The sequence below is a fragment of the Patagioenas fasciata genome, chromosome 1 (assembly GCF_037038585.1).
Source record: "Patagioenas fasciata isolate bPatFas1 chromosome 1, bPatFas1.hap1, whole genome shotgun sequence".
In the NCBI taxonomy this organism is placed as follows: domain Eukaryota; kingdom Metazoa; phylum Chordata; class Aves; order Columbiformes; family Columbidae; genus Patagioenas; species Patagioenas fasciata.
The window spans coordinates 213,408,216-213,430,198 of record NC_092520.1 but is presented as its reverse complement, the minus strand read 5'-3'; the positions used below and the strand labels follow the sequence as shown (position 1 = coordinate 213,430,198).

The 21,983-nt window shown below is 46.8% G+C and overlaps 1 protein-coding gene across 2 annotated transcripts in view; it reads right to left on the bottom strand.

Annotated features, from left to right (window-relative positions):
- EXOC4 (exocyst complex component 4) overlaps positions 1-21,983 on the bottom strand; it is a 411,272-nt gene that overhangs the window by 28,980 nt on the left and 360,309 nt on the right. For both annotated transcript variants that reach the window (XM_065856603.2, XM_071803542.1), the window contains exons 15-17: positions 7,920-8,061; positions 5,236-5,414; positions 2,966-3,125 (exon numbers count right to left, since the gene is read on the bottom strand). In XM_065856603.2, coding sequence (XP_065712675.1) covers positions 2,966-3,125; positions 5,236-5,414; positions 7,920-8,061 — 481 coding nt within the window. The remainder of the gene's footprint in view (positions 1-2,965; positions 3,126-5,235; positions 5,415-7,919; positions 8,062-21,983) is intronic.

The following is a 21,983-nucleotide window of genomic DNA, read 5'->3' as shown; positions in this document are numbered from 1 at the left end:
TCTGCCATTGCTCCCATACACCAAATAACCACTTGCTCTCCATTCCTCATCTTTAAAAAATCAAAACCGATAGTTAGCTACAGCGCAAAGCATTTACGGATTCTTATATGAGCAATATCACAGAAGTGCAAATCACTTTTATCCTACATTGATATTATTTTATGCTTTCTGGGGGTGAACTGTTATGTTTATTTTATAGTTTGAACAGACCTTGGTAACCGGAGTCCCTGGGGTAACATGACAACTTGCTCGGGTAATTGCAAATTCAGGTGAGCAGGGCAGGGTTTCGACGCACGAGATGTCTCGCTTATGTAAAAGGAGAATTTGGATAATAACCATTCAGGAGTCATCTGAAGAAGAAAAGCATAAAATCTACTCTCCAGATCACAGAAATCTGCCCCGAAAGAAAGAAAGAAGCGATGCAGTTGTGAAAGCTAAAACCAAATGTTGTTGAATTGATATTAGGGGAAGAAATCTGCATCCTGGGTACCACAAAACAACTGATGCTGCTGCGCAGAAAGCTCAGGTATCTCTATAGAGCTCCACGGCTGTTGATGATAATACCCATGGTGCAGGAGAAAATCTCTTTGCCACGTAACTCATAGAGGAAGAAATCTGGTGTATGTGTGTTTCATAGAATAGTATGGGTTAGAAAGGACCTGCAAAGGTCATCTTGTTCAACCCCTGCCATGAGCATCTGTGAGGGTCGGTCCGAAGATGGAGCAGTATTTGCCTGAATATCGCCATCAAGAACTTCGAGAACTGAAGCTGACACCGAAAGAACCCATGGACAATGACTTGGAGAGAGGCCCGAGGAGCAGCATTGTGTTGCACTGGTTTCTCCGATACGGGGGCTCCTGCTCACAGTGGCTGCTGTGTGGACTTTGCCGGCTTCTCCAGCCAAACCAGCCCCCCATCCTGAAAGCTGTTGCTCTGCGGGTCTCTGACCCAGGGACAAGAGCTGCCGTCCAGAAGCTGTGTGCTCACCTGCAGCCTCAGTCACACGTGTCCCTACCTGCTCCACAAACAATGGCCAACGAAAAGGAGCACGGCCAAGAGCTCAACAAGGGTCCTGAGCTCACCCAATGGACCAGAGAAAGACCCTGAATGCTGGACACGTAAGCGCTGGCAAAAGAAAGCGTGAATCTCTCGAGCCTGCGCAGTACGAGCCTGGGTTGTGAAATCAAGGTGGAGATCGGGCTGAAACAATGGGAGCAAGGGGGGTGAAGAAGCATGAAAGGTGACTCCAGAATGGACACCGGTGAAGATCTTCCCACCAGAGGATCCCGAACCACGACGGAGGACCGGCCGGGCTGCACGGGACCGGAGACCAGAGGGAGCTTCTGGAACTGGATGGTGAGAAACGCAACCTTGTTTCTCATCTTTACCTTTACTTTTCCCCGTTTCTTTTCCCTTTCTCTTTCTCACTCTCTATCGCGTGCCGCTTTACAGGCAATTAATAAAGTAACGCTGCTTGATTGAATTATAACCCCTTGGCATTTTGGTTGCCTTAATTTTGCGCTCTGAGATCAAGGTAAAAGAACCATCACGAGTCCATCGCCGAACAGACCGTGACAGCACCTTCAACTAGAGCAGGTCTGATGTTGTGAAAACTGCTGCTCTGGAGCATCACCCGCTGAGCAAGATTGGGAGTGGGGAACACGTTCCCACCTCACCCTTCCCTTCAAACTCCACGTCGAATTGTGCAGAGCTACGAATCGGAGCTCCACAGATATTCAACCCTGCGCCAGCTTCCAGCAGCACTCGGTCAGCACTGCATTATTTGGGTGCCAGTTGCTGTCAGCACATGCTCAAGCGCTTGTTCTGCCTGCCAAAAAACTGGGCTAATTTATTTAACATTTCAACAGATCAGGGAAAAAAATTCATTAAAAAAAGGAAAGATTGAATTTGGGAACTCTATTCCTTGAAGAGTTAGTAATGGATCTTTCTCTCTCTCTCTCCCTCCTCCAAGCGTCCGCATTCATAACTTCTCCATGCCAATGTTATTATGAAGAAACTAATTCAATAATGAGATCATTCCCCATGTGAGAGCCCAAGTAAATGAGGCACTCAGTCATACCTACTCTCCCTCAGCTGAGGGAATCATGTTTCTCTCGTAATTCAGCCTCCAAGAGCGACGGCCAAATGATGACACCAACTCTTTCCAGTGTTTGCGGTGGGTCATACCCGAGTGCCACACAAAACTGTCACTGATCTACGTGCCTTAATTTGTGAGTTCCAGACTCTTCCTTTGGCTGTTTCTTAGGCTCAGCTGCCTGTTGCTGAACCAGCTACTGCCACGGAGGATCAGCCAGTAGAGGTCCACGTGCAGTTTAGTATTGGCTTACATTACCACTTAGCTTACTCCTCAAATCCTCCCTCTTCAGTGAATAAAGGAGAAATATTGGTGAGAAACTTGCAGGGGATCTATCACGTCCAGTTTTGGTTTTATTTTGCTATTACTACTAGTTCAAGAGCAACAGAACTTGAACACAGACAGCATTTGGCATCCCTGAGGTTCACACACACTGTTCCTCTGAGTTGATCCAAGTTTAAGCCTTCAACAAATTGAAGTATTACTTATCTGGGCATGAATCCAGGCCCCAGATTCATCCAGTTTCAATTCCACACAAGACCTATACCTAGAAGCTTCTCCTTGCTTGGGTTTTGGTTTGAAGAGAACCACAGCAACAAGAAGCCCTGGATGCTTTGGTGGAACCTCTGCTTTGAGCTCAAGTGATGCTCAAGCTCACGCTCAGCTCAAGTGATCCATGTTGCTCTGAATGTTGCTCAACAAGAGGGAAAGTGAATATTAGCATTAACGTTTTACGATCAACATTTCTACATTTTTAACTTGACATCCATCCAGTTGCAAGCACGAATGGTGAAATTTTTTGGAAGGAGCTACCTCTGTACATGTGGACATCACAATAATAACAAACACAACATGGGGCTTCCTGCTCACCTTGCGAAGTCCAGGTCGGCCTCACGTGACATGGTGATGTTCGTCAGGTTCTGCTGGAGGATGAAGATGTTCCTACACATCTTCTTGATGCCAGATTCACTGATACGCTTGAAGTAGTGGGCGCCGTTGATGAGAATGCAGGAAATCAGGTGGCCTAAACCTGCACGGGTGAGGAAGACATTTAGTGACAATAATTCACCATAAACCCCATGAATCAGCACTGTTGAGTGGCACATGTGAACCAGAACACGAGACACACTGGACTGGATGTGGAAACAGCCCTCAACACCATAGAATCATAGAATGGTTTGGGTTGGAAGGGACCTTAAAGATCATCAAGTTCCAATCCCCTGCCATGGGCAGGGACATCTTCACCCAGACCAGGTTGCTTAGAGCCACATCCAACCTGGTCTTGAACACTTGTAGGGATGGGGCATCCACAGCTTCTCTGGGCAGTGTGTCCCAGGGTCTCACCACCCTCATGGGGAAGAAATATCTTCCTAGTGCATTTTTGGAGGACTTTCCTCAAGGTTTCCTTCTTTAGCAAAAGCACAAAATGGCCCTTAAACACCACAAAAAGTCCAAGTTGCATAATTATAGCCACTGATATTTCCAGGGCATTTCAAGGTTTATAATCAGGTTTTGCGTAATGTCCCTTTCTGTCTGGGCAGAGCAACGGACCGCTATTGCTCCTACAAAATGATATTGGAGTATTTTAGTGTTACCAAGGGTGGTATTTTTCCCTGGTAAACTCATGGTCTGCAGGAGCAGGAATGAGCCACATTTCAATGCACTTGATGTGCAGCCTCTCTGTGATCAGTCTTGAACAGCTTCTTGTGTCTGAGTGATGTCTTCATCTTTCCTGTTGAAGGACATAATCAGCTGCTAAAAGTCACAGCCGCCCCCAAAACGATGTATCCATTCATGCTGCATTGCAAATAGCACAAACCCAGCCAAATTCGCTCAGTACACAGATCTGTACAAGGCTAGATATCAATTAAAAGTCTGAATTAAGAAAATATGTATACGCAACCAGCGTGAGGTATTTGTAAATCCCAAAACTGGGCTTAAGAGGTGCCTGCGTTTCATGAAGACCTTGTGTATCAACTTCAACCTCATGGCTTAGCGAGATGCGAGTGGTCCCTGTGGCTCTGTGTGGAGCCATTTGACTCACCTCGAACAGACGTGGTAAACCTGAGCTGTAAGGGCAGCTCTACAATGTAGAATCACAGAATCATTTTGGTTAAGAGATCCTCAAGATCATTGAGTCCAACCATAACCCACCCCTGGCACCACCCCATGTCCCTGAGAACCTCATCTCCGTCTGTTCAACCCGTCCAGGGATGCTGACTCCAGCACTGCCCTGGGCAGCCTGTTCCAGTGCCCAACAACCCCTATCTAAACCTTCTTTGGCACAACTTGAGGCCCTTTCCTCTCATCCTATCGCTTGTTCCTTGGGAAAAGTGACCAACACCCTTCATGTGACGACCTCCTTTCAGGCAGTTGTGCAGGTGATCACTCAGTTTGCCACGGATTCTCACAGCTCAGAAAACTTCTGATTAAAAGATGCTCCACCAGGAGCTACATGGATACAGGGGAAAGTACCCAGATACTGAAAGCCTTAACTAGGACCAGTAAGTAGTGGTCAAACTAAGGGTCGCCAGGCTAGGAAACCTTCATCCCTGCTGACTTCTTGTACTGGGCAATAGGTGCATCTCCAGTCCCGACCTTCTTCTGACTTCAAACAATGACCACAGAGAAGGACACGTATCCTGGTGCGCAGGCAACAGCGCTGTGCGTCAGCACCACGAATAAATAGAGGGGAGATGAACCAAGATGTGACTTATATTCTCCAAAGTAATCACGACAGATGAGACATCAGAAGAGCTAATGTTCTCTAAATTTAATTTTAGAAATGGGACGGCTACACTTTGGATAGGAACTGCTCCGTAACAGAGATGTGCTTGTAATATATACACAGGCCCTACGGCTTCCCAAGGGAAAACTGTCCTGCATGTACATCAACTTACTGCTTTCCTCCTCAGCATGGGCCTGATGCTCCTGCTCAGCCAGATACACTCAGAAATGGTGTGGAGGCAACAGGGTTTTTTTCTATCTTGTGTTTCTATGGGTCTCGCTTATCAATCTGCTGTAGGTCGCAACAGTACCACAGGCTGCCTTACCCCCCTAGAAGAATAGTGTTGAGTTTTGGGATGAGAATGAAAGAATCATTTCGTAAGAACCAACTTAACCAAACTTGAATGGCTGACCTTCAAAGATGTACTGGAACTTGTGCTGCTGGAGGCTGGCGCTCATGGCCTCCTCGATAGCACTGATGTCCTTATTGAGCCGGACGACGAGGGGGTCGTAGTCCATGCTCTCCACGTTGGCGACGATGGCGTAGTTCCCTTGTTTGGCCAGAGGGATCAGGTAGTGGAAGCAATGAACTCTGCGAGAGAGAAGACAGAGATGTTACAATGCAACAGTATCTTTGTCCATGACCTGGATGAGAGGATCGAGTGAACCCTTAGTGAGTTTGCAGATGACATCAAGCTGGGTGGGAGTGTTGATCTGCTGAGGGTAGGAGGCTCTACAGAGGGATCTGGATCGATGGGCTGAAGCCAGTTGTCTGAGGGTCACCAAGGCCAAGTGCCAAGTCCTGCACTTGGGTCACAACAACCCCATGGACGCTGCATGGTGGGGAAGAGCAGCTGGAAAAGGACCTGGGGGTGTTGGTGCCAGCGGCTGAACATGAGCCAGTGTGTGCCCAGGTGGCCAAGAGGCCACCAGCATCCTGGCTGGTACCAGCACTGGTGTGGCCAGCAGGCCCAGGGCAGTGACCGTCCCTGTGCTGGGACCTGGGGAGGCCAAACTGCCAATCCTGGGGGCAGTTTTGGGCTCCTCAGGCCAAGAAAGGCCTTGAGGTGCTGGAGCGAGTGGAGAGAAGGGAACGGAGCTGGTGAGGGGCTGGAGCACAAGTGTGATGGGAGCGGCTGAGGGAGCTGGGGGGTTCAGCTGGAGAACAGGAGCTGAGGGGAGACCTTCTGATCTCTGAACTGCCTGAAAGGAGCTTGGAGCCGGGGGGGTCGGGCTTTGCTCCCCAGGAACAAGTGCCAGGAGCAGAGGAAACGGCCTCAAGTTGCGCCAGGGGAGGTTGAGGTTGGATATTAGTAAAAAATAACAATAATTTTAAGAAATGGGTGGTTATATCTCTATTAAACACATCATCCTCTCGACATGTCATTGTCCCACCTTGAGAGGTGAATAAGAAGGACACTTCATTAACAGATCTGACCTACACCATCCCAGTATTTCCTTGTCCTTCTCAAACTGGGGTGCCCAGCACTGGACGCAGAACTCCATGATTGGAATGTTCCAACATATTTTCCTTTAAGGAAGGAGCTATAAACCCAAGGAGCAGGTTCTCAGTGACCAGTATCCTCGGGTCATGCCCACACGGTGCTGGAAGAGGACAAGTCAACACCAAGCTGGTGCCAACCTGCATCTGGCAAAGCTGTGAACGGATGGAGGGCCCTAAAGGAGGAGAAAGACGAGGGGATAATTGTGTCATCTTGAATCTGCTTTGCTGTTCGCTGAGGTTTTCTTAGGGTGCACCTGCAACAGCAAGAGGCTGGTAGATTCCAAGATTCTCTACAAATGTGCTGTGATACCGGTTTAAAGCACAGTGAATGAAAATACGTTGGAAACGGCACAAATCCGGGGAGCTCGTGTAGGAGTCACAGAGAAACCTGCTAGTAACAGACATCAGGGATTGGGATTTTTCTGTCACTGCAGGTGGCTGCAAATGCAGAGTGATGAAGATGTGGAAGCTGGTTGATTTTCCTGGTTGTTTGCATCTATTTTTTCTCAACTCTTTCCCCCCACTGCACAGAGCAACACGCTTTGGTGTATTTACAACACCAAACTGTTAGAAGCGCTCCAGGAGGTGGGCAGCGGTCTGCTCTAAAATGACAGCTTCTTTTCCTGAATTACATTTGCACTTATTCTGTTTAACCCGAGTGTGATGGAAAACCACAGAGGGCTGAGGCCAGCAACCCATTTAAGCTGGTGCCCAATCCACGAGTCCGGGTTAGCTCAGGCATCACCTCCCATTACAGCGCAGCTGGAAAGCTGCTCCATTTCCATACCTTAACAATCCTTCCCTCGAATCCTTCAAGCCCCAGCTCATCTGGCCTGCAATCAAGTGGCCAGCAGATGATGGATAGCAGGGTGAAAGGCTGCTGACAATACCTAATGTGTATTTTGTTCTTTGTTAAAGCTACGTACTGACTTCATCAGAGCTCTGCCAATGTACACAAGGACACAATACGGCTCAGGATGTGTCACGGCAGAACAAACTGATGGTCCATCAAGTCTCATCGCCCGGCTCTGACATCCACTTATATTTGATGCTTCAGAGGAAAGAGAAGCAATGAAAATACACCTGGCCGATACAATGCATAAGGGAAAAACATCTTCCCAGCCCCAGAGTGGGCAGCTGGCAGCCTGAAGAAAGGGATTTGCTGCCTTTGATCTTTGCATGTGAAGTCAGAGACTTCATAACATGATCCATCTCTTTAAAAACCAATCCAGCTGGTCTCCCAGTTCCTGTTACTATTTGAAAAAGCACTAAGAAAAGCTCCAAAGCGCAGTGGCTAATAAATATGCAGACGCCTGTTAGACTATTAAAACATCATCGTGCAATTTTCTAAGGATAAAGCCTCTGAAAAACCATTCTTCCTTGTCTCTGACACATAAAACAAGACCTCCCTGGGAAATTCTGCTTTCAGTATCCTGCCTCCATCCATGGTGATGGATCTGGCATTCCTGGACTGAGCTTTGACGCTAGAGCAGGAAAATATATGTCTTGGGTGCCATAATATGTGCTCTGGACACAATCTTAACCTAAAACCTCCCGAGCTGAGCCAAAAATCCATGAACTCAAGGCTCCTACCTGACTTCCAGATGCAGAACCAGCAGGCAGCGATCAGCCATCTCTTGGAAAGACCTGGCCAGCTCACTGAGGGTTTGTAGGATCTGTTCGGATGCGGGAAGGTGTTCCATGCTGGCATGGCTGTCCTGGCCAGGAGACACGGCTAGAGAAAGAAAACACCATACATTTCTGATTTACTCCATCAATATTGCTCAGCTTTAGCAACCACACACAGCACCTTGTGCGCTTCCATCCTAAACATGTGTATTCTCTCCCACCTTTGGCTGAGCAATAATTAGGGAGTGTACGAAGCAACAAACTGCTTCTGCAATTGATTAAGCTCCAAAGTGAACCTGAGGGGTTTAATCAAGCATTTGCTTGGGAAGACAGTGCTCTGTGATGAGTATTTCTGTAGCTGCAAAATCCCGGAATATTTATCTTGCTCTGCTTGGAGTTAGAAAATCGCTGCTCGGGACCCACAGCGTGGCAGCGACAGGGACGATGCTCCTTTTTGGAGACTTCTTTACCTGTCCCTACCCCTTCAGAGGCATCAACGAGGCTTTCTTCATTATGTTTAATAAAACACAGCTCTTAGGCAGTAAAGCAATTAAAAAGCAGGCAACAGGTATGAGCTGGTCCTGGACCAAGTGTTCCCCCACACTGAGACCTCTTTAAAAAACCACTTTGAGTTTATCCCCACCACAAGAGCATCGTCTCTTGGAGAAGTGGCAATAACTCTGCAGCCATCATCCTTTACATATTCTCACAGTACCTGAACCTTCTCCCCTGCAACACAAATCGCCGCCACTCGAGTTAAAGAAGCAGCTTCGCTAACGAGAGTAACATGCTGTTATCACATATTCCGCCCTAATTAGAGGAAGAGTATCCCAAATATCCGAGTTCAAGTCCTTGTTCAAGCAGCACTTTAGAAATGACTTCCTGCATCGGGTGATTAGCAATGTTTGAAATCAGCTTAGAAAACTTCCCCTTGAATTAAATAATGGGATTGCAAGGGATCTTCTGGATCATCAAGTCCAGTCCCCACAAGCCAACCTGGAGTATAAACTTGTGTGCCACAGTAAAACTGTTCAGATTTCTGCCCTTGTTGGCTGCTTCAAAACCTCACTTCTCTAGCAGTAAAACTAAAGTTTGGGATCAAATTTCCAGCCTAAACTTACTCGGTGATGTTTTATATTTGGTTCAAACATTGAACATCATGAACATCAAACATTCAAACATTGAACACGCCTTATGGAGTTCTCCAAACCTGGCATCGCTCTTCATAGACTAGTTCAGATTGGAAGAGACATTCAAAGGTCACTCAGTGCCACCCCTGCCATGAGCAGGGACATCTTCACCAGCTCAGGTTGCTCAGAGCCCCGTCCAGCCTGGCCTGGGATGTCTCCAGGGATGGTTCAGCCACCACCTCTCTGGGAACCTGGGCCAGGCTCTCACCACCCTCAGGGACAACAATTTCCTCCTCATGTCCAGCCTGAATCTCCCTCCTTTAGTTTAAAACCATCACCCCTTGTCCTATCACAACAGGCCCTGCTCAAAAATCTGTCCACATCTTTCTTATTGAACCCTTTAAGTCTGGAAAGGCCACACTAAGGTCTCCCTGGAGCTTCTCTTCTCCAGCTGAACACCCCAACTCTCTCAGCCTGTATAGAATCATTTAGATTGGAAAAGACTTAAGATCACGGAGTCCAAACGTTAACCCAACACTGCCAACTCCACCTCCAACCCATGACCCTGAGAACCTCATCTACGTGTCTTTTAAACCCCTCCAGGGATGGTGACTCCAGCACTGCCCTGGGCAGCCTGTTCCAGTGCCCCACATCTCTCTATCCCTTCTACTTCCAATTAATTTGGCTTTGAAAACATCTTCTCTGTTCTCGCACTAACGTTCATTACACGATAAACACTCAACCACACACCAACGCACCTCAGCACGGGAAGGTTTGTACATCACCAAGGAAATGTTGACAAGAAACTTTCATTTTGATGGAGACTGATTAAGTAAATGTCACTTGCCACTGTTTGTACAGCCAAGGACCTGCTTTGAAAGAGGAACCTACACAGGGCTTTGGATTCGCTCCTAAAATTAAAACCACCTTCAGATCCAGGAGAGGAGATAAAAAGCCCCAATCTACTTCGTGCAAAACAAATGGAAACTGAGGTAAATACACCAGACGGAACTGTACAATTAAAGGAGTGTAACAAAGCAAAAGGAAAAGCTTGTACACAGCAAAATGCCTAATTACGCATCTAAATGTAGTGTGAATTACAAGAGAGAAAACCGTCCATGTAAAATAAAACACGGCTCCTGGAAGTCGCCTCCTTCCGCAACTCGTCCCATCACCACCATATTTATGAGGTTTCTTTTTAATGCAGAGATATGGTAGAGAAATTCAGAGCCTGGCAAATACTGCTGAAAATAACGAACTGGTCTGGAGTATAAGAGAAATAAAGAGGGAATGGGAACAACAAGGATGCCCCTTGCACACCCCGACACATCTCCAAGCTTCTCTGCTCATTGAGGTCCCTCCCACAATGAAAATTAAATTATCAGCGAGGGGGTGATGGGTTTATTTACCCAGCCTCTCATTTCCAGATAACGGTGTTACGAGGTGACTCTGGCAAAGTGATTTTGGAAGAGTTGTTTGTCCAGCTGCCACCCACCCTTCGGCTCCGACACCTCCAAGTGACATTTGTTTCCCTTGAGGGTGACACGGCTTTTAGATCACGCAGGTCTGGGGGTGCTTATCTGGTCACAGGAGAAAGCAGGAAGCCTCACTTTTATTATGGAGGATAAAACCCCCATGTTTTAGCAGTTCTGGGGCTGCAGTCTTGGGTGCCAGCTCGCTCCGGCAATGCCTCCCTGCAAGAGGCTGAGATGGATGGACCCATCATCCGAAACGCAGGAGTCAGCTCATTTCTGCAGCGGAGAGATACACGCACCATTTTTCTACCCTCCAGAATTCATTTACAGCAATTTAAGTGAAGCTGTAATTATATTTGTCAGTGGAGATAAGAGGAGGAGGTAGACGGCGACAATCTGCTCCTTATTGAAAGGCAGAGCCCTGAAGTCCTTTCTGTGGGGAGGAGTGTTTGGCGCTGGCCTGGGGGATGATGAGCAATTTTCCCCATGCACAATGAGGACACTCAAGTGTACTTTTGCTTTTCGAGACCAAAGGAAGCCTTTCAGAGCCCATCAATTTTCCTTTCTCCTTCTCCAGGCATCCAGAAAAGACCATTTCACACCCAAGGAGAAAATCCCATTTCTTAAGTCTCACTCAAGACAGTTTTACTCCATCATCCTTGGCAACACGAACCCACAGAAAGAGCTGTAGCAGCAAAAAATAAGCAGAGCCTAAATTATTAATGGGCATTGAATAAAAAATGGAAGTTGGAGCTGGCTTTGGAGTTGGTCGGTCCTTGGGGCAAAGGGTGACGCTGCATTGCATGGACATTCAACCCATAGAGCACAATCTGAGCTGTTTAAAGACGGAGCTATAGAATGTCCTGAGTTGGAAGGGACCCATAGGGACCGAGTCCAACTCATGTCCCTGTATAGGACAACCCAAAAACTCACCCCGTGTGTCTGAGGACGTTGTCCAGTTTCTTCTTGAACACTGTCAGGTTGGGGCTGTGACACCTCCCTGGGAGCCTGTTCAGTGTCCAGCACCTCTGGATGAAGAACCTTCTCCTCATGTCCCACTGACCCTCCCTGGCACATCTTCTGCCATTCCCTCAGGTCTTAAACTGAAATCCTGGAAAAGCAAACTAGCAGATCAGCAGCCATCCACTTCTTACCCTCCTCTTCATAACCCATTCACACCACGTCTAACATGAGCCTTTCTGCCCAATAAAAAAATGGTTGGGTAAGGAGCAGCCAACACCTTGCTCCATCAGCCCTCATCATCTTGTAGCCTAAACAGATGAAATTCATTTACTTTAAGTGATTTTCAAGTGCAAGGTCTCGCACCTGGGTCAGGGCGACTCCCGCTATCAACCCAGGCTGGGGATGGAGGGATGGGGAGCAGCCCCCAGGAGAAGGAATTGGGGTGCTGGGGGGTGAAAGATGGGACATGAGCCAGGAATGCGTGCTTGCAGCCCAGAAACCAACCATATCCTGGGCTGTGTGACCAGCAGCGTGGGGAGCAGGTGGAGGGAGGGGATTCTGCCCCATTCTGGCCAGACCCCCCTGCAGTGCTGGTCCAGCTCTGGGTCCTCAGCACAGGACACACATGGACCTGCTGGAGAGGGGCCAGAGGAGCCACAGGAATGATCCGAGGCTGGAACAGCTCTGCTGGGAGGACAGGCTGAGAGAGTTGGGGTGTTCAGCTGGAGAAGAGAAGCTCTGGGGAGACCTTAGTGTGGCCTTTCTGGACTTACAAGGGGCCCATAAGAAAGATGGGGACAGACTTTTGAGCAGGGCCTGTTGTGACAGGACAAGGGGTGATGGTTTCAAACTAAAGGAAGCAGATTCCAGCTGGAAACAAGGAAGGAATTGTTGTCCCTGAGGGTGGTGAGAGCCTGGCCCAGGTTGGCCAGAGAGGTGGTGGCTGAACCATCCCTGGAGACATCCCAGGCCAGGCTGGACGGGGCTCTGAGCAACCTGAGCTGCTGAAGATGTCCCTGCTCATGGCAGGGGGCGAACTGGGGGAGATTTGAAGGTCCTTTCAACGCAAACTATTCGATGATCTTCCCGTGATGCCAGGTAACAGTTACGGTTTTGTTTGGGATTTCTTGTAGCTCGCTGTAAGCACAGCCAAGCTCTCTCCCTCCAAGGAGAAGGAATGTCTCATTCCAGCAAACCTGAGAAAAATAAACTTAACACACTCCTTGTCATCAATGATTTCAATCATTTTACATTTCAATGCAACGCCGGTGCCTCTTGACAGATTGTGCCTTGTAAATCGATGGCTGTAAATTATCAGACCTGTGGAATATTAAACAAAACCCGCCGCGCTGCCCGTAAACAAAGCTCTGTAACCAATCAAGGTCTACAATAGCGCATCCTGCCCGCTCCCTGCTTGAGCGCAGCGACTGCTAACGGGTTGGAATCATTTATAGGAGAAAACAAATCAATCTGAGGTTGCGGGCTCTGCCTTGGCCCCGGTGCAACTCGAACCTGAGAAATAAACCTGTAACATGCTCAGGTTTTATACAGCACCACACGCATTTGCTTTACAGTGGAAAGGGAAAAGAAGGAGAAATTTTACAACTCTGTTGAGGGAAAAGAACGTCTTGTCTGGAAAAGAGATGCGGCGTGAAACGCTCGCTGTGCCCCACAGGCAACGTTAGGAACCAGTTCACAGATTTTAAAATATTAATTGATTTACTCCCTTCCTTTCCAGAGGAGGAAACTACTAAATAATTGCAAATACACACATGTAAAAGGAAATATTTTATGGGTTATGTGCTGGACTACGTCTTCAGAAACTCCGGGTTGACTCTTCTCTCTGCTGGAGACTTTTCTGGGGAATCTCGTGCTTTACCTTCTCTTTTTATCCTTTAGTTCCCAGCATGTAAAACCTGAATAAAGTCTTATATATTTTTTTAATCCATTCCTCCCATTCGAGCTGACTCTGAGCTCTCCACATCTCCTGCTCCCACAGCTTTTAGCATCACGAGGGGATGATGCCACAGGGAGGCAAAAACGCTACTCTAACACCCCCAAAAAAGAATATCTGGTTGTTTGAAGGAAAAAGGTTGGGAAGAATTCGATATGTGATTATATGGGGTTTTATAAAGCAGATACAGTACGGCAGCACAGCGTGCACATCAGATGCCACATGAAGGACTTCTTTTGGTGACATTTCTAAAGGAAGACATATACCAGGAGACCTCCGCCTTCTGAAGCCAAACAGCACGATGAAGGTAATATCTTTGTAAATATGTCACCATTAAAAACACACCCCTCTTAAGCCATGGTCTGGCAATCGGAGCCAGAGCTGGGTGAAGAAAAGCTGCCCCTGTGGTGGTGCTGGGGAGCAGGGGCTTTGTGGGGGGACAGGAATGTTGCTGAGATGCCCACAGCCCCACCGAAAGGTGACACAAGTCGTGTGGGGCATCTCCTGCACATAACTGTATGGAGACGTCTGCATTCGGCCGCAGGAGCTGGGACTTGTGCTAGAACTTGCTGGAGATTAAAAAGCCTAAATAACCAAAGAGAACCAGACAAAGCCAATCAACTCAAATGATTTTCTCTCCGTGGGAATAATTACCAGGGGCTCTCAAGCCACTTTTCTTTTTTGTGGTTACACATCTTTCCTCCCGCTTTGATCCCTTATCGCTTTCGAGATGCTGTCTCCATCTCATTTAGAGTGTAAGCTCTTCGAGGAGCAGGGGCCTTCTCTTTTTATCCTCTTGCAAAGTGCTCTGCACACCTGTGGTGCTCGAGAAATAATGAACAACAACAACTATGTGCAACCCATATGGCCACTTGGACCGGTTTCTGGCTGCAGGAGCGTTGTTTGAAGCTCTGAAGCACAGATCACTCAATGCCTACCTCTAAATTGGTCTGTTTGGGGATCTCAGAGCTGCAACTTTGTAGAAAAGGACTGGAACGAGCCATAAAATCCGGAACTGGATTTTGATTCTCCTAAAGTTCATGAGATTCGTTTCAGAAGTAGAGGAATTCAGGAACCAAAGCATGATTTTGGGTTTGACATCCTCCCTCTTCCTTGTCAGAAGTCCTTTGGGCCTCTTAGATATGGTTGAATACTTGAAATATTTATGCAGGTATTGCTGCGTTGCTCATTTTTACATAAATTGTTCTCTTTATAGATTTTAAATATAGAGATAAAAGTAAGTCAGAGCAATGACATCTCCCAAGACTTCCAAGATCATCATCATAGAATGATCTGCATTGGAATTGACCTCTAAAGGTCATCTAGTCCAGTCTGGCATGTAACATTTTGATTCTTCAGCTGTCTTCTTCACATGGGCTTCAAACCAAAGGCCGTTCTCCAGCCCATGCAGATGGCCAGGCTGGTGGCCTTGAACATCAGTGCTCTGATCTTCACTTCCACAACGATGGGTAAGATCAACTCTTGACACCAAGATGAGCTTGTCTCCACAGACGCTTGTTTCTACAGACACTTCTCACTATGGACAAGTTTGGGAGCCGATGAGCAGAGGTGACGATAGTCAGCGCCTAGCTAAGCCAAGCCCAGTCTCCCATGCGATGGCCACAACCGTCCTCCTTGAGCTTGACCTCTGCAAAACCCTGAGATGTGAACAACATTTACCACTCACACGTGGGCCGAGCACAGGGTTGAACACATCGATCGACAGCGAAACGTGAGACAGAACAGAGATTCTTGCTAAAACAAAACAAATACCAAGAAAGGGCATATTTTAAGAGGTCGGGACTGTTCAAACAAGAGATGGGAGGATGGAATTAGCTAAATACTCAGTGCTGGTCTGGCTCACCTTTTACTGGGGTCAATGGCAACACCACTCGCCGGTGCTGAAGCGGGGAAGTTATGCCAACACTTAAAGGACAGGGAGAAGTAAAGAGCAAAGCAAGCTCAGGGAGAGCTTCTCATTAATATTACTCATAGCAAATTTTTACTAATGAATCCTGGTCTCTAGTAGAGGCAACCGGGACTGTAGGGGAAGATACTTAAGGAAAGGATCTTCCCTTGCAAATCAGAGAATGATTTTGGTTGGAAAAGACCTGTAAGATCACAGAATCCAACCATTAACCCAATTGTGGTACTAAACCATGTCCCTGAGAACCTCATCTCTGCCTGTTTAACTCCTCCAGGGATGGTGACTCCAGCACTGCCCTGGGCAGCCTGTTCCAATGGCTGAAAACGCTTTCGGTGAAGAAATTATTCCCAATGTCCAATCTAAACCTCCCCTGGTGCAACTTGAGGCCATTTCCTCTCATGCTATCACTTGTTCCTTGGGAGAAGAGACCAACACCCTCCACGCTACAACATCCTCGAGCTTCTAATGTGGATGGTGAAAGAACTTGTGCCTAAAACCTGTGAGGAACAAGACGAAACTGAAGGCTGGCACTGAGATCTTCCTTCCATGCATCTCTGACCTTCACCCCATGTTAAAATTCAAGTGCAGGAGAGAGGATGAGGCAGCTGCGCTGGAAAAAAGCATCACGACCTCATTTGCGATGAGCGGTGATAAGGAGGCCGGCCTGCGGTCCCCATCAGTTCAGTAAACACTAATGATGAGGAGAGCACAGACTGTCACCGGTGATAAAGAACAGGCTAAACACTCTATTAGTTTTTCATTTTGTGAATTAATGTTTTTTATGGCGTGTGTACACTCGCTAGTTAATGAATTGTCTCGTTAGGGCTGCCTGCGGAGCTCCTCGTCTGCCTCTGCTGGCAGGCATAAATTTCACCAGAAAATCAGCACTTTTAACAAGGCAATAACTCCTCTAAAAGTGGTGTGTTTTCCATCACTTTCTAAATGTGAGGCCTCTGGAAAGGGATTATCAAAAGTGTCCCTGAGCAAGAGAGGGAAAGGCACAAAGTGCGGTGGGAGGTTCTACCTCCATCATACGAAACTCACGGGAAGGTTTGGTGCCTCAACGCTTGTCTTCACGCACTTTGCATCCGAGGTTGGAAAAGGCTTGAAAAAACCCAACACCTTTTGGTTCATTTACAAAAATTCTGAAAAGCTGGGTTTTTTTTCACTGAAGGAGGGAAATTGTGCAGGTGCCATGAAGGGTAGCAGAGCTACAACCGTTGAAGACTTTCAACATGGAAGGATCTCTTTGGTAAGTCAAGGGTTTGCTGTTCCAATGCTTTTCAACTACGAAAACTCCCCTGTATTAAATTTTGCTGTTTTCAGTAATTTATAATGTAACTTTCCTCTGCCTACCCCTCTCAGAAATGTTATTTCTTGGGCTGGATTCTATCAGCTCAGAAGCAACTTAGTAAAAACCCATTCATCTGGTTTTGAGTTATGAAAAGAATTTGTTGTCCTTTCAGTGTTTCGCACGGTTCTTGGTGTTTGATTAATTAAAACCAGCCAGGTGCCTCACCTAATTTTCATTAAAAACGGCAAAATCACAGCTCCAGTGAAGTCAACGGATGCTTGCATCAATCTACATGGAGCCAAAAATTCACCTCCGAACTAATTTCTTTGCCCATTTTCCACTGGTTTCAATAGGTGGAGAAGATCTTTTAACATGGTCAACATTTGGGAATGAATGAGTGAAAATGAGTCCTGTATCCAAACCAGCGTGGTCAGCAGGACAAGGGCAGTGATCCTTCCCCTGTGCTCTGCATTGGGGAGGCCACACCTGGAGTGTTGTGTTCAGTTCTGGGCCCCTCAGCTCAGGAAAGAGATTGAAGTGCTGGAGCGGGTCCAGAGAAGAGCAACAAGACTGGGGAAGGGACTGGAACACAAGCCCTATGGGGAGAGGCTGAGGGAGCTGGGCTTGTTCAGTCTGGAGCAGAGGAGGCTTAGAGCTGAGCTCAGCACTCTCTAGAACGACCTGAAGGGCAGTTCTAGCCAGGGGGGATTGGGCTCTTCTCCCAGGCAGTCAGCAATAGGACAAGGGGGCATGGGCTTCAACTCTGCCAGGGGAAATTGAGGCTGGAGATGAGAAAGCAATTCTGTGCAGAGAGAGTGGTCAGCATTGGAATGGCTGCCCAGGGAGGTGCTGGACTCACCGGCCCTGGAGGGTTTTACACTGAGATTGGCCATGGCACTTAGTGCCATGATCTGGTCAATGGACTGGAGTTGGACCAAGGGTTGGACTGGATGAGCTCTGAGGGCTTTTCCAACCCAGTCCATTCTGTGATTCTGTAATATGGGAGAAACAGACATTTACGCATTGACTCCATGGAAGATTCTCCATACTGCTGTCAGGATGAACATGAACTGAAATTATTTATTTTTGGCAGCTAAAAGAACAAGAAAGATGAGCTTTGGCCACGCATTTGGATTAATATAAAAAAAAGCCCCAAAGCTACAAAGAACAGTCCACCTGCACATAAGAACTAGAAAAGAAAAATGCAGGATTGTTATTAGGGAGCTTATAAAGCACTGAGTCTTGAACTAAAAACTGAGAGATCAAGATGTTTTGTTAAGGGTCCGGTCAACCAGGCAAGTGGTTGATGCTCCAAGCCATCTGAGATTCCACAAAATACCCCTTAGAAACACAAGCATTAATGTAACTTTCTCTTTATTTTTAATCTCGGAGTCCTCCAATTAATGCCCTCAAATCATCATTGTAAAATGTATTATGGTAGAAAATGGATATATTTTGAAAGGACCTTAAACCTCTCAACATATTGGACTCACTGGAAGAGCAAGGAACAACAGTCCTGAAGTCAATCAATGTCCTGATGAAGTGCAAAACTGTTCTTCTTGGCAAGAGGCAGACACAAGGTGAAGAACGTGCAATGAAAATAAATACAATTAAGTAGATACCTTCAAGATCTTCTTTTTGGCTGTTGACAATTATAGACAATTATGTTAGTTTTTAATAGATGGGTTTGCAAAACAAAAGGAGGAAGACAAAGGAGAATGCATGAGTCTTAACCAGGAGGATACAGAGGAAGGTGAGAACTACAACGGGTTTTCAAACGTAGGCTGAAGAATGGGAAACACACCAAATCCACCCACAAGAAAAGAGACAAGCACAAAATTGACCAATTGACCTCAACCTCAGCAGGAACATCAGTTACATTTGGCATCAGTCTCACAGTCGGACTTCTCCACAATTCCTGCTTATTTAAGAGCAATTTCCCCCAAGTCCCACATGAATCTAAATGCTGGTTAGACCGTCATGATGGTGGCAAAGTGACTCACCGGTGACATCAATGATTGACCATCATTTTGAGTCCGGTCACCCAGTTTTGAAAATGATTTTGCCCCCTCCACAGTGTAGCGAGCTGTCACCTCCGACAAACCAAGAAGAAGCAGATGGACTTAGTGCTGTTAATCTTTGACACTAATGAGTCATTTTCTTCAGGAAAGATAAAGAGATCCTAATGCACGGAATCAACTGCAGGGGACAGCAGGGACTTTGTGGAGTTATTTCCACAAAACCCTCGATTTGCTGGTATTACTCGTGAGGGATCCTCATTGTAAAATGGTTGGAAAGCACCGCTAATTAGGTCACTTATTTACATGACAATCCCCTGCGTTTAAGGCTGGTGGGTGGGAGGGAAGAAAGATGGAGCAAGAGTAATTAGTGCAATCAGGATGGTAAGTTGTGCTGACCCCATGGCACCAGATCAATACTGGGACTGCAGGGCGGTGGTGTGCCTGGTGTGGGACATAAAGAACCACAAACGCCGAGCATCCAGGTCAGAAAAACAACGTCTCATTTCCTAACCATTAAATATTTGATGTAAAGCAACGAGGCTGGGGAAAGCTGCAATCAGTAATTCATAAGAACAGCTTCATTGCAGACATTCAAGGGGAAGAAAAAGGCTCTAAGAGATCACTTTGAGAAGAAGACAAGAGCTTCTAGTTGGTTGATGACTGTGTGGTTTCATTGCCTGAGATTCAGCAAAGCAGACCCACATTTAAGCTACAAAATTTTGTCAGTAGTGTTATAAAACAAACCAAAAGAATCTCTTAATGCTCCGGTTTACCAAAACAGTCATTTGGTCTCCACAAGGACAGCAGTTCCCTGTTGGTCTTGAAGGTCAGTCTGAACACTTTGCTGCCCCAAACAAATCTTCCATGGCTTTAGTCCTCCAAAAGCCAGTTCAGCTAAGACGGGACCGGCTGGACTCTTGTTCGCTGCCTGAACTGCTCTGCTCCACTCTTGGTTGGGCTTCATTTTCATATGTTAAATCCATTCAACCCAAACCATTTCGGGAGAAGACACATCCACAGTGTTGCTTATGGTTCTTTATAAAAGGCTCATAAATGCCCTAAGTTGGGATACAGATGGATACTTAATATTATTTCCTCCCAAAGATCTTCTGAAAGGCCTCTGCACCCTGACACTGGTCCCTCAGTTAGGTCTTTACTGTTCAATATGGAGTAACTCCGGGTGACATGACCTATCTGCTGAACCCAAGGTCTAAATATTAGCTAGAAGTCTCCTACCTTACTTTATATAAATACATTTGTAGTTCCTATTAAAAATACAAATGGCAATTAATTAGCAGGTGATCACGGATGGTCTGGACTTGATAGATCCCCATCATACCATGTCTGAGGAGGGCACAGCTCCCCTGTCCTTGCTCAAAGGGAGTCCCACCTGGGAACACCCATGACTTAAGGCAGGTATCTCGTTTCTGGATGACATACAAACCCCAAGCAGTGGATAACAGTGCGGTTTGTAGCAGCAAGGCCATGCCATGGGTCATCCCTTCAGCATCCCAGAGATGTCAGCACAGGGACAGTGTGAGCTGTGGGGTTGTGCAGGTATGAGCATGGTGATGCAGGTAAGATGCCCAAGAAGAATTTTCGCTTTTGGCTTCCTCTGGTTGTCCTCTGAACTAACTAGATCTGAATGAAGATGTCCAACATCATTTTGAACCAACTGTTCCCAGGCCAGTTTAATACACATGAGCCAGGTGTAGGGCTTGACTTCTTGGGCTTGCTGCAGGACTGGGCAGCTCAGGGAATAGAATCATAGAACCACAGAATAGTTTGGGATGGAAAGGACCTTCAAAGCTCATCCAGTTCCCCCCTGCCATGAGCAGGGACATCTTCACCAGCTCAGGTTGCTCAGAGCCCCGTCCAGCCTGGCCTGGGATGTCTCCAGGGATGGTTCATCCACCACCTCTCTGGCCAACCTGGGCCAGGCTCTCACCACCCTCAGGGCCAACAATTCCTTCCTCATGTCTGGCCTCAATCTTCCTCTTTCAGTTTCAAACCATCACCCCTTGTCCTATTGCAAAAGACCCTCCTCAAAAGTCTGTCCCCATCTTTCTTATCGGCCCCTTTTAAGTCTGGAAAGGCCACACTAATGTCTCCCCGGAGCTTCTGTTCTCCAGCTGAACAACAGGGTGAACTTGCATTCATGTGTGAAACACCAAATAGACACCAACCGAGTTAACACGATCCTGATCGGTTTGCAAGGCAGAGGTGGAACGGGATGACCCCAGACACCACATCTCTGTTCTGACAACGTGTGCCTGGCTACGAGATGGAAAAAGGCATTATGGAGGGGTGTGTTGTGAAGGTTTCAGAGCACCTGAGAAGGGGATCTGACCGCGTTTTGAGCATTTATAGAACAGCACCAACTGTTCAGTTAATGGAGCAGAAAAAAGAAAAGAAAATGCCGGAAAATGATGCTGCTTAAGAAGCTAAAAGGGAATGCTGTCATTTTGACCAAGTTATACTGAAGCAACAGATATCATCAAATAATACAAGCCCTCAAGATTTATCTTTTTATGTTAATGGCAGATGTCTTGCGTTTGTTAGAAATTTACAGCTTTTTCTGCTTCAGAGAGAAACTTACTTTGTTGCAATAATAGAGCAAGAGCATTCACTAAGTCCTTTTCCTGCATGAGGTCAGGCACGTGTTGATCATCTTTAATCTGGCTTTTAAATAAGGCTCTCTATTAATAGATGTCTAAATAAACACGTTCCCCATGAGCAATCAATACACCAAGATGCGTTACCAGTTCAGTGACAGGAGGAAAAAATAAGCTCCAAGTTGAGAGAAATACAGCCCCGCTTAAGAGCTGAATTCAGTCCATCAGAAACGCCGGGGTTAAACACAAAGACCCATCTGGGTTCACCACCGCTGTGTGGTCTGACTACGAAATAAAAGGCATCAATTTTACCACCGCGTCGAGCCTGATTTTGATTTGTACTGAGACCCCTTTACGCCACTCGGTCAGCAGAAAGGAGCCTTAAAGTGACTGTAAATTACAGCTCCTTTCCTCTGGTGGAGTGGTAGAAAGGGGCTCTGCCATCCATTTGAAAAGGAATCGCTTTCTCGAGTGTCGCAGGACGCTTTCCATCAGCCATCAAAGCCGATTTTAGGCCGAGGAGACTCACCGAGCCTGGCAAAAGGGGAAGATGACGCTCCGGTCGCAAAGTGCTCCTGGATAATCTTGATCCCGTAATGGCCTTCACTAAGCTTCCCAAAGTATTTTGAGATCTATAGCTGGAAAACGC